This window comes from Lolium perenne, chromosome 2 (assembly GCF_019359855.2).
Source record: "Lolium perenne isolate Kyuss_39 chromosome 2, Kyuss_2.0, whole genome shotgun sequence".
Classification (NCBI taxonomy): Eukaryota; Viridiplantae; Streptophyta; class Magnoliopsida; order Poales; family Poaceae; genus Lolium; species Lolium perenne.
In genome coordinates this window covers 259,077,055-259,091,854 of record NC_067245.2, presented here as the reverse complement: position 1 = coordinate 259,091,854, position 14,800 = coordinate 259,077,055, and the positions used below count along the sequence as shown (strand labels likewise).

At 40.3% G+C, this 14,800-nt stretch overlaps 2 protein-coding genes across 2 annotated transcripts; both read left to right on the top strand.

Moving 5' to 3' along the window:
• Positions 1–368: 368 nt before the first annotated feature.
• LOC127335747 (bifunctional adenosine 5'-phosphosulfate phosphorylase/adenylylsulfatase HINT4) lies at positions 369–2,915 on the top strand. The gene is made up of 6 exons (XM_051362474.2): positions 369–640; positions 730–776; positions 2,036–2,112; positions 2,211–2,277; positions 2,440–2,517; positions 2,630–2,915. Exons 1-6 carry the CDS (start codon positions 521–523, stop codon positions 2,730–2,732), a joined length of 492 nt encoding a protein of 163 aa, XP_051218434.1. The 5' UTR covers positions 369–520; the 3' UTR covers positions 2,733–2,915.
• Positions 2,916–6,180: 3,265 nt separating this feature from the next.
• Positions 6,181–14,685, top strand: LOC127335744 (ATP-dependent DNA helicase DDM1). The gene is made up of 15 exons (XM_051362471.2): positions 6,181–6,327; positions 6,522–6,574; positions 8,389–8,805; positions 8,909–9,007; positions 9,695–10,041; positions 10,108–10,294; positions 10,385–10,560; positions 11,811–12,067; positions 12,167–12,271; positions 12,361–12,455; positions 12,589–12,708; positions 13,419–13,538; positions 13,736–13,834; positions 13,910–14,011; positions 14,172–14,685. Exons 1-15 carry the CDS (start codon positions 6,189–6,191, stop codon positions 14,397–14,399), a joined length of 2,544 nt encoding a protein of 847 aa, XP_051218431.1. The 5' UTR covers positions 6,181–6,188; the 3' UTR covers positions 14,400–14,685.
• Positions 14,686–14,800: the final 115 nt, after the last annotated feature.

The window sequence follows — 14,800 nt, the reverse complement described above, 5'->3', positions numbered from 1 at the left end:
AAATGTTCCTAAGGATTCTGATCTCAAAATATTTATTAAAAAAAATCCTTTTGATCTAATAAACACTAAGCTTGAACATAATTCAAAGAAACTAGTATTTTTTTAGCTTAGTAATAGTATGAAGCACATACCAGAGAAAGCTCGAAGTCACACTCACACCGGAGTATAAAAGAGAGCCAATATTTACTTTTTTTAATTCTGAAATTGCATTTTTTTTAGCAAAAGATCTCAAATATACTGTACACCAGTTGGGCTTTGGGCATTCTCGCCTCAACAAAATATCGCCTACTCGAAAGAGCCCAGCCCGGTCAAACTTCTGCTACTGGGCCCAGCTGCGTGCGTCGCCCGCGCCATGGAATCTCGCGGGGAAAGCCTCCGACGACTACTTCCGCGACGGCGGCCATCATCTCCGAGCACGGCCGCCGCGTCCTGGCGCAGCGCGGAAACGGTCAATTCGTGCCGCGTCCTCCCACCTACCTCCACCAGTCCACCAGATTTCTAACGCGTGGAAGGGGGAGCCATGAAGAACCTGTTCTGCTTCCGCGGCCGAGCGGCGAAGAGGACGCCGATGGCTGACTGGTGCGTGTTCTGCGACATCGCCGGCGGCGCCCCCGGCTCCACCACCGCTCTCCTCTACTCCGTTCCGTACACCTTTCCCCGACCGTCTCCGATCTAAACTCCGCAATCTCTTCGGATTTGCTCGCTGAGCGTGTGGAATTTTGTTCACAGGATGACAAGGTCGTCGCGTTCCCGGACATCGACCCGTCTGCGTTCAGGTAATTTCTAGCCTTTGCACCGTGTTCTTGCAGTGCCATGTCACTGCTCGTGGCCTCGCGTTGTTAGCATACATCGTTGGATGTAGTAGTGCTTGTGTTCATTTCGCCGAACACCTTGCGAGCATCGTGAGAATTGTTGTTTAGATTTAATTAGGTATGTTCGGCTAGTGCAATATGGAAGGCTTATAATCGGAGATCCTTTCGCTCTATGCTATCCAGTGGTGCGAGCAATGTTTCCTTCGTGTACTGACTGTTGTTTTCATTGAAAATCTGACAAATTATTTTGGTAGTATACTCCCTCCATTCCCAATTACCCTGCATTCTAGATTTAGTCAAAGTCAAAATTTTAAAAGTTTGACTAAAAATATATGAAAACATACTAATATCTAAAATATAAAATTCGTACTGTTAGTATCATCTTGAAATGTATATTATATACATATGTAGTAATTGTGGATGTTGATATTTTTTGTTGCATCTTTGGTCAAACTTTAAATTTATTGACTTTCATTAAAGCCAAAATGCAGGTTAATAAAAATGGAGCGAGTAATATTCTGATTGTGTTAAGCCTGTAACTTAGTTTGTATTTAGAAATTATATTGTATTTGATAAGAAATTATATATTTCTATGTTCGCTACTCACTATCATAGTGATGTATAATAAAAATTGGTGGCTATTCTCGACCAGTTTCGTAGCGCACGACGGATTGGAGAACCTATCTAGGTTGAGGGTGTGGACTGTGGAGTACCTTGTGCAAGACATTTTGTGAACGCCTAGCTAAAACACCTCCTATGTTTAGCAAGTTGTTATCACTTATCAGTTTATGCCTTAGGCATTAGCATTATGTATTTTAATCTTAAACAGAGTAATAACATAAACATCACATTGTATATTTTCACAATTGTAGTTCTTTGATTCCATTTGATAGAGAACCTATGGATATAGTTCACAGTTGGGGATCAATTAATTGTTAATACCTATGCCGTGGTTAGTAGCATCAATCAAACATGACAGCACCCTTGGCATTTACTCAGTACAAGGAGTGGCATGAAATGTTCAGCTCTTTGTGCTGCCTGCTTCTTTTATAAGCCATTATATGGCAGACTGATTATTCTCTTGATTTCAGTCTTAGCATGAATATGATTTCAGTTCATCCATTGACTAGAAACAGGAACCATCGTTTATGTGCAGCTTGTGCATGCCCATTTTTTTGCTTGAAGGTCTGACCTAAGGTTGTCTTGTTGTGCAACGCTTGCAGGCACTATCTTGTCATACCCATCGAGCATATACCAACTATAAATGATCTCCGAATAACCAACGAACATCACCAGTTAGGTGGGTGCTCAGAGCTTCATATATCCCTGGACCGCCCTACATTTCCTATATGGCAATCATGGATTGCTCTGTGAACTATAACATTTATTCCTTTTCAGTTAGTCACATGGTGAAGGTGGGAAAAGATTTACTCGATCGAGATGCTCCCATATCTGAGGAACATAGGTATTGCTAAATGAAATATATTTGTTCTGTCATGTTGTAAATCAGCCTGAAAGCCTTCTCATATGCTGTTAAAATTATGGCTGTTATTTTTTTTTATCACAGCAATACTCATGGAGCATTTTTTTCCTGTCTGATCTCTTACAAACTTGGCATGTCTTGTAGATTTGGTTTTCATCAGCCCCCATTTAATAGTATTGATCACCTTCATCTTCACTGCCTGGCACTGCCATTTATGCCCAGGTAATGAAATTGCAGAACTCCCTGCCTTTGTTATTTTTGTATATGTCATATCTGCCATACAGAATTCCTTTGAGATTACATCTCAAATTATTTACACTCCTCATCTTTGCAGCTGGAGGCAAGTAAAATATACACCATTGGGTCCCCTGGGGGGTTTTATTGATGCCGAGAAGCTATTGGAAAAAATAAAACCGCAAACAGAAGCAAACAGTTAATAACAACATTTCCCTATTATTCCTCCTATTAGCACACATTTTCTTTTTTTGCTTGCATTATCATTTGTATATAATTTGCATCGCAATCACTATTTTTGAATCGCTGTTAATTCAGAATACTTGGTCTGTAATGCTATGCTGAATTAACCTGAACAGTTGTGGAAGCTGAACCATTTTTTTTCTTCTTGCGGTTATGAACTGTAAAGTTGGATACGGGTAGCACCACAACTTGCATTTAGCTATACGTAGTCTGAACATTAACATGTTCAGAACTTATTTCTCAGAACTGCAGTTCCCATTCACATAGTGAACGAGAGGGGTGTACCTATGGTGAACAATAATTTGTGGCACTCACGAAACTTCAAACGAGAACTCTTGATCTAGACTAGTGTCATCACTGATTCGGGAACACAACAGAACAAAAGTTTTGGACTCTCTTTCGCCTATGGTAAACAATAGCTTGTGGCACTCACAACTTCAAACGATAACTCCTGATGTCAACTATGATCACTGATTCAGGCACACATCATATGTTGTTACAGCACTGATATTTACTGAATGACCTGAAACGAGCCTCATGCAATGATTTGAATTAGCCCTGGTTCATATAGTGTGGGCCTTCTGCACAGAGTTTATCTCTAGGTCCGATGGCCACGATCATATAAAATAAGATCACTATCTGCCTGTTGGTTTGGTTGATCAGTGGAACAAACAGTCCAAGGCCATACTTTGATATATCCCGTTTTTATGCTTTAGACTGTAGGACATGTAATTGGTTAATTCTCTTACCAGCCAGCCAGTGTACTCCGGTAATTCACCATCACGTCATCTCGACAGCAGAAGCAAAGCATCAAACACTTCTTTCCATGTTCCTAGAGGAGGATCAGGAGCACCGATCCGATGCACCAAAGCCGTGAGTCTGTTGCCTACTCTCACGGCGGCTGTAGAGACGGGATGGAGGAGGAAGATGACAACGCCATCGTTTTCTCTCTGTTATACTTTGCGAATTTGGCCGCGACCAGTGAACGATGAACTATCATATATGTAGATAAAGTTCAAGTTACTTATTTTTGAACGGTGGTTGTACTTCCGTTCCGATAAATAAAACTTATATGTTTAGTCAAAAAGTCAAAGCTTACAAACTTTGACTAAATATAAAGAAGAAAATATAAATATTTACAACATGAAATAAATAAATTATGAAAATATATTTCACAATGAATCTAATAATATTCATTTGGTATCGTTAATGTTCCTATTTTTGTCTATAACATTAGTCAAACTTAGAGAATGTTGACTTTTGATTAAATCTATAAGCTTTATTCATTTAGGGCATATTTGATTCGAAGGATAGATAAAACGTAGGAATAGGAAAAATGTAGGAACACAAAAACGTAGGATTACAATGGCGTGCCTACTACAATCCTACATGAATTCATATGAAACAAAATTTATTTGATTTCGCCATAAAATAGCAAAGATTCTCAAAAAGAGGTATGCATGGACGTGCCTATTATATCTAGTTCAAAGTATTGCTTAGGAAAAAAAATCAATGGGAATCAATCCTACAAATCAAATACCCATTATAGGAAAATTTCTGTAGAATTTAATCCTACAATTTTTTTATGAAAATCTTTTAAATCAAACAGGCCCTTAAAGGAAGAGAGTAACATGCTGGTGTGTAGGAGGTGGCAAAAATGGCAGCGACTAATCCTCGAAAGTGCTAGGGCTCCTTTAGGATTTCTAAAGGATTTATGTTTGATTGGGATTCTATGAAAATTTTCCAACAAAAGCCGTTTGATCCATACGATCAAATTCCATAGTAAATAATCATATAAATATTTTATAGTGTAAAGGCTTGTTTGATTCATAGGATTTGCACATGATTCTGACGGGATTGTATTCCTATGAATTTTTTTCCTACAACCGTTGTTTGATTTGTAGGAATAGAACATGCGAGATTCTTTCATATGGACCCCTCTTAGTCTATTTCAATAGAATTTTTTTCCATTAGATTTGTGCTATTGGATACATTTCTAACAACCACTTATACCAATTCTCATAGTTTTCATTTTTCATAGGATTTAATGGGGCAGGCCATACCAATCCTACATTTTTCTTATCCCTTCATCTTTCCTACCCTGTGAGTCAAACTAGTCCTAAAGTTCATAGGAAAAAATATATAAGGTTGGAGCTCATGAAAGTTTCTTCACTACAATCAATGATAATTGATTTTTCATTTGGTTCAACTATACATGACATTTAAATCATATACACTTTCTATACCTACGTGCTTCCTGTCCTATGAACCAAAGGAGACAAAATACTCTTCACTAGCCCGCAACTAGGTTAGGCCGGGCCGACACTTCAGGCATTAGGAAGATGTATCATTAGCACATGGACGTGAATTCCAGTTGGAACTTTGGATCCCTTCCTTCAGATTTAGTCATTGCGTAGATACACTGAAAACCATCAATATTGGGTCTCTCTGATTTCTGATGTCAGCTTCATTGTCAAGTGGACAGTGTGACCTCTGAAGTACAGGTTCATAGTTTGAAAAATACTTTCTCTCCCCATTTCGTATTTCTTGTCATAATTTTAATTTAAATTGAAACTTAAACTAAGACAAGAATAACGGAGCAGAGGGAGTAACAATTATCTGTCCGAGTGACCATACCTATGGATAGTGTTTATTTCGAACACTCCGATACTACTAAAAACATGTGTGGGAATGCAGCTTTCTGTGATTTAATATATATCCTCCGGTGTAAATTATGCTTAACAAAATTAATATTTTTTAAAAGGAACCTTGCAAATTGAGTAATATTCTTATGTCAGATACACATTCCCTCCACTTCAATAAATATGGGGTTCTTGTTTTTCATGTTTTTTCTTTGATTAAAAATTAATCTAAATATATAAAGATCATTGGATGTTTTTCAATACGAACCCAATGATACTAGTTGCATACAATGTAATCAAAACTTTGTTGTTCAATTTTTTTTTATCAAAGTTAATCTTAGAATACGGAGGCAGTACTCCACTACCATGAAACAAGCAATTCAATCAATCTATACAGCCTTTGGGTTTGAGAACTAGAATTCGCAAACCCTGAGAACCAACCTGTGGTTGGATGGTTAAGAGGGTAGTGGCACCCCTCAGCCCGCCAGAGTTCAAATCCCGGATTTGACACTTTGATGTCTCATAAAGTGGAATATTCTTTAGTGGGAGACGACGTTCCCGTCGACAGCAAGACGTCTGTGGTGACTTCGTCAATCTCAAAAGACCCGTCGAATCAGATCTTCGTCGCAGTCTCTCGGAGATGCTCATAGGGATAGGATGTGCGTGCGTGCATTCATAAGGGTGAATGTGTGCGCGTATGTGTGAGCGTTTTTTATTGTAGTGTGTTTGTGTTTCGCAAAAGAAAAAAATCGCAAACCCTGTTTGGTCGTTTGGATGACCGTTGAAACGGAACTCCAAATTCCCCCAATTCCGCGAGGTTCGGGTTTGCCCGAAATCCGCCCGCTGCGTTCCCCTTCGCCGCGTCGCTCCATGGCGGCGGCGATGGCGACTGGCGACGGCAGCGACGACGCAGGTGTGTTCCGCCGCCACATCAAGGCTTCTCCCCCCTCCCTGTCCTTCCCCTGCCATGCGCCTCTCCTCCTCCCGCGGTGCTTCTTGACCCCCCTTGCTCGCTCTCTCATGAAAACCCTAAAAATGAAGCAGCCTCTTAAGCCCCAAATCCCCTTCTTGGCAGCACAAAATCCCATCTGATTTTGGCTCTTTCAGGTCATTTCGGAGCAGCAGCCGAAGTCTGGGTAGCAAACGAGACCAAGGCTGAGGTAATTAATGTGCATCCGAAGATCAAATTAATGCCACGGCTTTCGTTCCTATATGCTACTGCTGTCACTGTACTGTCTTTAGCATTTTTTGGTGTATCTTCTTTTTGCTAGTAATTCCCCCTCTTTTTCTATTCTAGGGAGTAATATGTTAGCAACTATTGTTCTACGGGAACTTAACCCTCCCTATTGCTATGGATGATGTATTTTGGCAAGTACTCCCTTTGTCGCATGATACTCTTTTATTTGAGAGTATCCAAATTTTAACAAATCTCCGACATGTTTCATGAGAGGGAGGAAGTACTATTTTGCAACACACGCACACAAACTTGAAGCTTGCATGTCAGAGCATCCCCACTCGTTGGCGCTTCCCACGCCCAAATCCGGCGAAATTTTCGTCCGGATTGGACGAAAATTTGGCCTGGGGGGCAGTATATTTCCAGTCGTGTGCTCCCCAAGCGGCGTTTCTCGGAAAAAAAGAGGATGGCCCGGGGAGTCCGGACGAAAGAGGAGACACGTGGGCGTGGGCGATTGGTTTTGCTCCATCCGGAGTCCCCGAGCGCTCCCCGGGGGGCCGGGGATGGCGTGGGATCGCCGGATGAATTTAGGCCCAAATCCGGACGAAAACGAGAACCTGGGGGCGCGACTGGGCCGTTTTTCGCCGTCCGGATGTAAAAAACGGCTCGTGGGGGGCTTCTCGGGGAGACGAGTGGAGATGCTCTCAGGTTTGCATGTTTCGTACGATGGATGAAAATTGTAAGCTGCCGTGACACCCCATGGCCGATTAGCTAGCACTAGGCTGCAATACAAATTTGTCCAAATTAAAGGTTCAGGTATATTCTCAAATAAAAGAGAAGGCTCGGATCTGCCACCAAAACTAGTTAAGTCATTTGTTACTACAATTACAAACATCAGGTTTCACAAGCATAGACTTAAAAGCATTATGTCCGCATATTTGACACTACAAGTTTTTTCAAAAGCACCAGGTCAAGGATATTACAAGTCTCTTCACCCTCCGATATTTACACGGCAATAGTATCTGATGCGTCTGCTGTAGCACTCTGAGTATGAGGTGATGTTTGCAGCTGGTTTGACGCACAATGTTTTTCCTGAGATTAACTCCTCCATATGGTGCGCAATATTTTATTTACTTTCTCCATTCTATATTAGTTATCGCTGATTTAGATGTATCTAGACACATTTTGTGTATAGATACATCTGGATCTGCGACAACTAATATGGAAAGGAGGGAGTATCTCATAATTTTTCTGGTTTGTATGTTCTGTTTGAAATATGTGAAGCTGGACCATGCATGAGCGCTTTTTTTTTTCGAGCACATGACAAAGCACGCGTCATTGTATATTAGAAGAAGCCGTTGAGAAGACGGGAGCATACAGGGGGGTAGCAGAGCTACAAAAAAATTCAAAGAAAAACAAAACAAAAACTATACAAGGCTAACTTTGTTAGGCCTAGAGACTGCAATATTTGTCACATCATTCCATAGTGTATAAGTGATACAGCATATAAGACATTCTGTAGTTATAAATTTCCATTAAGTACAATTAATCATGTGTACATAAGTACAAAAAATCAAGTGTAATTACAACAAAGAGTATGAGCTTGTTTTTGTCCAGTGATCAGTTAACCGCACTGACCTCCACAATTTCTGGGTGTACCTGTGCACACCTGGCGCACCATCTTGATCCACCCTGCTCTAGATGAAGTCCATGTGCTTTTGTTAGGGTGACTTTGTATTCTGTCTGTTGACATTCTCCAACAATTTTGATCCTTATGCCTGATCTGATTATTTTGTTTAGAAAATGTTCGAAGCCAAGAATGACAAAGCCAATGATTTTGTTGAAGCAAGTAAGCTCAAGGCCAGCAGTGTTTTGGTGCACCCCATTGCCGAGGCGTTGAAGGCTGAGGAGCAGCTATTTCACTCTGTGAAAGAGGAGACCGAGGATCAGTTCTTAGATGGAAGTTCATCTCTACCTGTTGACCCCGAGGCCAAAAAAAGTGGCCCATTCGTCGTCACAGAGGTGATGACAAAGGAGGAAGAGAAGTTATATGAGGCACGAGTTAAGGTAGAGGAAGAAGAAGAGGCTAAAAGGAAAGAAGAAGCTACAAGACTTGCTTTTGATCCCAATGCACGGTTTAGCAAGTTGGATGAGCTGCTGACACAGACACAGCTCTATTCAGAATTTCTACTTGAAAAGATGGAGGAGATTACAGATGTATGAGTCCCTCGCTGCGTGATGACCATATCTCTTTTCTTAGTATTTCTTGCTAGTTAGTTTTGCTTCTTGACAAGGGTGGCGCTACCTGTTGGTTAAGCAGAAAGTTGTTGAACCTCAAGATGAAGAGGAACCTGTGGAAGACAAGAAGAAAGGACGTGGTAAAAAGAGGACAACGAATTCTAAACCACAGTACAATGATGTGAGTGCAGACTTCATCTATTATTCCCTGTTATGTTGATATGTTCGTTTGTATTCTTTGGCTATCTTCTAGTTTATGCCGATGTTTTGGTTGCTATGTACTGTTACTTTATTGCATTATGTGTAGTCTTTTACATTTTCAACGGACTTAGGATTACAACATGTGTTTCCGCTTGAGGAAAACTAGAGAGGGTGCTATCCTGATTGTTCAATATTCGCTTTCCAAATTCCTGAATGCCTTCAGTAGCAGCATCCTCTCAAGCTTTAATGTACTAGTTCAGAAACCGTAATTGAGAGAGCCATTTGAGATTTGCTGTAAGCATGTAACACAGGTTCAGCCTTTTTCTTTTTGAAAAGGAGGATGGCCTCTGGCCTCTGCATCGATTGATGCACATAGCCACCAGGTTCAGCTGTCTTCATAGCTAAGAGCTCGGGCATTCAAATGATGTTCCTTTGAAGTGTTTGAACTTTCATCTGAATCTTATAGGTCCTTAATGGTGAACATTTATATTCAGTACTAACTGGGTACTAGTCATCATTTTGAAGTGGCTACCTGATATTATATCTGTAGATTGTTCTTAATATGTGAGAGAAGTATGATAAAAAAAAGTTACTCTTTATTTGCTATACTTGTGTGTGGACAACTTCTTACTTCTTCTAACTACGAATAAAATAAAATGTTGTTCAGAAGAAGGCTAAGACGGCGGTGGAAGCAATGCTGACAAGATCCCGTGAAGATCGTTCTGCTGATGATGGTACTCTCACAGAAGAAGAAAGGTGGGAAAAGGAGCAAGCCAATCTTGTTCCATTAATGACTGGCGGACAGTTGAAATCATACCAGATAAAGGGTGTGAAGTGGCTAATATCTCTCTGGCAGAATGGGCTAAATGGGATATTAGCTGATCAAATGGGCCTTGGGAAAACAATCCAGACAATTGGATTTCTTACTCATCTTAAAGGGAAAGGCATGCATGGTCCATACATGATAATTGCTCCTCTTTCCACTCTCTCAAACTGGGTAAATGAGATCTCAAGGTAAAGTATCCAGAGTATTGTTTCAGTGTCCTTAATTGCTGTCTTACGTGGAGATACTTGATTCAGGTTTGTTCCATCTCTTGCTGGCCTGATTTACCATGGAGACAAAGTGACTCGAGCAGAGATAAGAAGAAAATTCATGCCACAAACTATTGGTCCTGATTTCCCAATCATAATCACTTCATATGAGATGGCCATGTCAGATGCAAAATTTCTTGCTCATTATAATTGGAAGTATGTCGTTGTAGATGAGGTGATAAAGAACACACACTCTGAAAACATCTAAATAAGGGACGATTTATGGTTCTCTTCCCTTGTCAACATAAGTTCAAACTTTGTGCAGGGACATCGGTTGAAAAATTCGAAATGTAAGTTATTGAGAGAGTTAAAGCGCATTCCAATGGCCAATAAACTTCTTTTGACTGGCACACCTCTTCAGAATAATCTGGCAGAGCTGTGGTCGCTATTGAACTTCATTTTGCCTGATATATTCTCATCCCATCAGGAATTTGAGTCATGGTATGATTTGCATAGCTAAGACCCGCACTATTTGCTACCCTTTACCTTGCGTAATTTCTGCACATGCCATTTTGTTTCTAGTCTCCATATCCTGGAAGCACTTGTGTTCATCATTGAACAGTTGCTATCTTCTGGCCTTCTTTCTTTGTATGGATTATATAGTTAATAATAAGCCAACTAAATTTTCCACTGTAACATTTATCTAGCATTCAAAAAGGTTTTCCTTGACATTGGCTAGAGGTTGTATTGAAAGTCGATTTATGTGTGTATCTTTTTTTAGATGATTTATGTGTGTATCTAACAGCACAGATATGTTGGTTTTTCTAATCAAGACACTTTTCAGGGTTTATAACTTATAAGAGTAATCATTACTGGGTAGTTAAGGTATAGTTTGGTTAGACCAATGCAAAGGGATCTATTAGTTTCAGTCAATCTGTTCTCAAGCATAATTTATCTTGTATAATTGCAGTAATTCTACCGCTCAATGCAACTCCGGAAATTTAGATTTTATTTCCAAGTAACCTGGCAGGAGTGCTGCATTAATAATAATAATAACAACAATAATAATAATATAGAACTGGTTACTCACAACTGTGGCAAATGGCAACGGTACCCTGTTTTTAAGGGTACATGCCAGCGCCATCACAACCCACATTGACAGACTCCCAGTGATCCGAATATGGAGCACCGCAAGAACTCTCTGGGTGATGTCTTCATGCACCAGAACAGCAACCTCCATGTTTGTCAGACAGTTTTGGGTATATAGCTTTGTATACAGATTATCTTATTCTAAATTCTTAATTTGGGATGTCTAGAACGTATGAAAACCAGTCTAGTTGAAATGAAGTATCTGGAATAACGGAGACGTGTTATAGCACGTATCTGGAATAACAGAGTGCTATAGCACGTCTCTGTTATTCCAGATACTTCCTAGGGCGGTTTTCATAACAGAGACGTGTTGTTATAGGCTTATAGCATTTTCTCCTCAGTATATGCTGTGTACTGAATGCTGATGTGCCATGTTTGCCAATTTTGTATTAATTATAGCACAATTTCAGCTTGTGCCTTTTCTTATTTATATTGTTTATTGATAGGTTATGTTTACTAAAATGTGTACTGATGAGTGGTGAATAATATAATATTGACACATTATGTTTATTGATATGTTATATAGTGAGGTTACTTTTTTTAAATATTTTCTATATATTGGTTTATTTTGCCTCCATTGGTCTGACAGTATCTTCTTAAAGGTTTGATTTTTCTGGGAAAGGAGACGAGCAGCAACAGGAAGAAACTGATGAGAACAAAAGAGTACTTGTTATTTCGAAGCTTCATGCCATTTTGCGTCCATTTCTATTAAGACGGATGAAGGAGGACGTAGAACAGATGCTTCCACGGAAGAAAGAGATAATCATATACGCTAACATGACTGCGCATCAAAGGCAAATCCAGACTCACTTGATTGAGAAAACATTTGACAACTACTTACATGAGAGCACAGAAATAGGTATGCATGTGCAGCCTCGTGCATGTCTTCCTTCATACCCAGAGTCCAATCTGTGCACCACAGTTAATTCTAGTATGACAAGTGTTTCCTTTATTATAGTGCTGCGAAGACCTGGCATGAAGATGAAGCTAAATAACCTAATGATTCAGCTGAGGAAAAACTGTGCCCATCCTGATCTTTTCAATGCTGCATTCGACTCAACAAGTGTGTCTCATTGAACATTTGCTATCTGAATTGCTGTATGTGCCTGTTCACTGACTTTTATCTATACTGTACTTGATTGTTGTTTGCAGGCCTCTATCCACCTATCGATAAGCTTCTGGAACAATGTGGCAAATTTCAGCTGTTAGACAGGTTACTGGATTCCCTGCTCAAACTAAAGCGCAAGGTTTATGGATCTCCTTAGCCCTTTCTCATTGTCTTTGCACCTTGGCTGTACTCTGCATTCATATACATGCTAGCACATGTTTCATGAATTCTACCCTTCAGGTCTGAAATTAATTCAACTTATGTATTTGCAGGTTCTAATATTTTCACAGTGGACTAAAGTTTTGGACATCATTGATTATTATCTGTATACTAAAGGGCTGAATGTTTGCCGTATTGACGGTAGTGTTAAATTAGAAGAAAGGAGGAGGCAGGTAATGTGCTAGTCTGCCCATTTATTACTAGATTGCTGAATATCATCTGATCCTGAAGAATTGCACCATGTGTCTGCCTTCATCTGCATTAACATATGTGCATATGCAGGCACCTTATTTCCTAAGTGTGCAGATGAGCAATTTAGCATCGAGCTGAATAACATGCTTGACTTTTTTTTTTGCATGAGCAGCTCTCAAATCATACAAGCTTAAAAACACGTCTTCATAGGTAATAGCTCTCAAATGTGTGTTAGCTTGAACATGATACAAACCACACACACAGCTTGCCAGTTCAGAAGTACTCCATTTTGCCTGCATGGTGCCCCAATTTGTGCAGGGACCTGTAAACAGTGCAAGATCAGCTAGAATTGAACATGTTAAAACACCATGGATAGGTATCCCATTCAAAGGAAAACAAACAAACTTGGACTTAATTGACAGCTAATTTATCTCAAAACTGGATGGTATGGAATATCTGACTACAGGCTGGTTAGACTGAGAATTGTTGGGGACAGCAAGCTGACGGTTCAATGGTTTTATTGGCCCTTGAATGAACATGGCTGTTAACCAGAGTTCCAAACCATAAATGTTCCTTTGTATTCGTTTATTCTCAGTGTATTGTGCTAATCATTTCCTGTTAGATAATGTGATCGCTGTCTATGGGTTTTGCTATCTCACAATATTTTTCTGGTACTGTTTTTCTATGGCAGATAGCAGAGTTTAATGACTTGAACAGCAGTATGAATGTCTTCATTTTAAGCACACGTGCTGGTGGGCTTGGTATCAATCTTACATCTGCTGATACCTGTATCCTGTATGACAGTGACTGGGTAATTTTCTATACCTGTAGTACTCAATGTTGGTATAACTACAAAATAAAGAACTAAAGATCATTAAAATCTGCACATGCCATCTCCCTGTTTGGATATTTCTTTCTTTCGTATAGATGGTTTTTTTTGTAGCTTTGCTCCTTGCCTTCAGTTACCTTCCATCTGTGACATGCTGAATTTTTTGCTTCATTCTGCAGAATCCTCAGATGGATTTACAGGCCATGGATCGATGCCACCGGATTGGCCAAACACACCCAGTGCATGTTTATCGGTTGGCAACATCCAATTCTGTTGAAGTATGATTGGATGACCTTCAGACTCTTGCTTGGATATATTTTGTGGCATCGGTACTCATCTCCTCACTGTTGCAGGGACGGATTATCAAGAAAGCTTTTGGAAAGTTGAAGCTAGAGCATGTCGTGATCGGAAAGGGACAGTTTGAACAAAATAGCGCGAAACCTAACGTCTTAGATGTAAAAATTTCTGTCCCAGAGTGATACATCGTGTTAAGTGTACTGCGTAAATTGTTTCTTCATAGATGGAACACCAACAGAGCTAAATACAATAGAGAAGCAAAACACTGGGAAGTGTGACTGATCATTGATTTGTTCTTTTCTTTTACTGAAAATGCAGGAGGAGGAGCTGCTCGCGCTGCTCAGGGATGAGCTGGATGAGGAAGACAGGATGATCCAAACAGACATCAGTGACGAGGATCTTCTGAAGGTGATGGATAGGAGCGACCTCACCGGCCCGCCTGCCGCTGCCGATGCCACCCCTCTTATCCCCCTGAAAGGGCCTGGCTGGGAGGTCGTGCTGGCCTCGAAGAGTGGCGGCGGCATGCTCTCAGCGCTTGCCAGCTGAGCATTGCCCCATCATAGCAATGGCAGCGCCCCAGTATTTTTCTGGTTCTGATTGTTCACTGCTAACTAGTTGGTGTCTTGTGAAAACAGTATCCCCCAAAGTAATTATCAACCTGGCGCTGCACTTGTAGATCAGGAGCTGATGATTTGGCAAAAACTTACAAGAATTGCTCTAGCTTAGCTAATGCCTTCTTCCCTGCCATGCTTTCGTTCAAAAAACTATGTAAGACTATTTTGGTAGTCTATGGTAAAACGTTGGAAAATGACATTAAGATCTTACTGAGTTACTACTGTGCCTGGGTTTTGACTTTTGAGTCTTCACATGCTCTCTTGGCTCCCATTACCATGGTGTTTATCAGATATTAGGAAACGGTGAAGTTCTGGCATAAGGGTATCTCCAGC

Excerpts from the sequence above, each read along its gene's own strand:
- LOC127335747 (XM_051362474.2), top strand. The coding sequence starts at position 521 with ATGAAGAACCTGTTCTGCTTCCGCGGCCGAGCGGCGAAGAGGACGCCG. Across the intron at positions 641-729 it reads CCACCGCTCTCCTCTACTCC|GATGACAAGGTCGTCGCGTT; the intron begins GTTCCGTACACC and ends TTTTGTTCACAG. Across the intron at positions 777-2,035 it reads ATCGACCCGTCTGCGTTCAG|GCACTATCTTGTCATACCCA; the intron begins GTAATTTCTAGC and ends CAACGCTTGCAG.
- LOC127335744 (XM_051362471.2), top strand. The coding sequence starts at position 6,189 with ATGACCGTTGAAACGGAACTCCAAATTCCCCCAATTCCGCGAGGTTCG. Across the intron at positions 10,295-10,384 it reads AGTATGTCGTTGTAGATGAG|GGACATCGGTTGAAAAATTC; the intron begins GTGATAAAGAAC and ends AACTTTGTGCAG. Across the intron at positions 12,456-12,588 it reads TGCTCAAACTAAAGCGCAAG|GTTCTAATATTTTCACAGTG; the intron begins GTTTATGGATCT and ends ATGTATTTGCAG.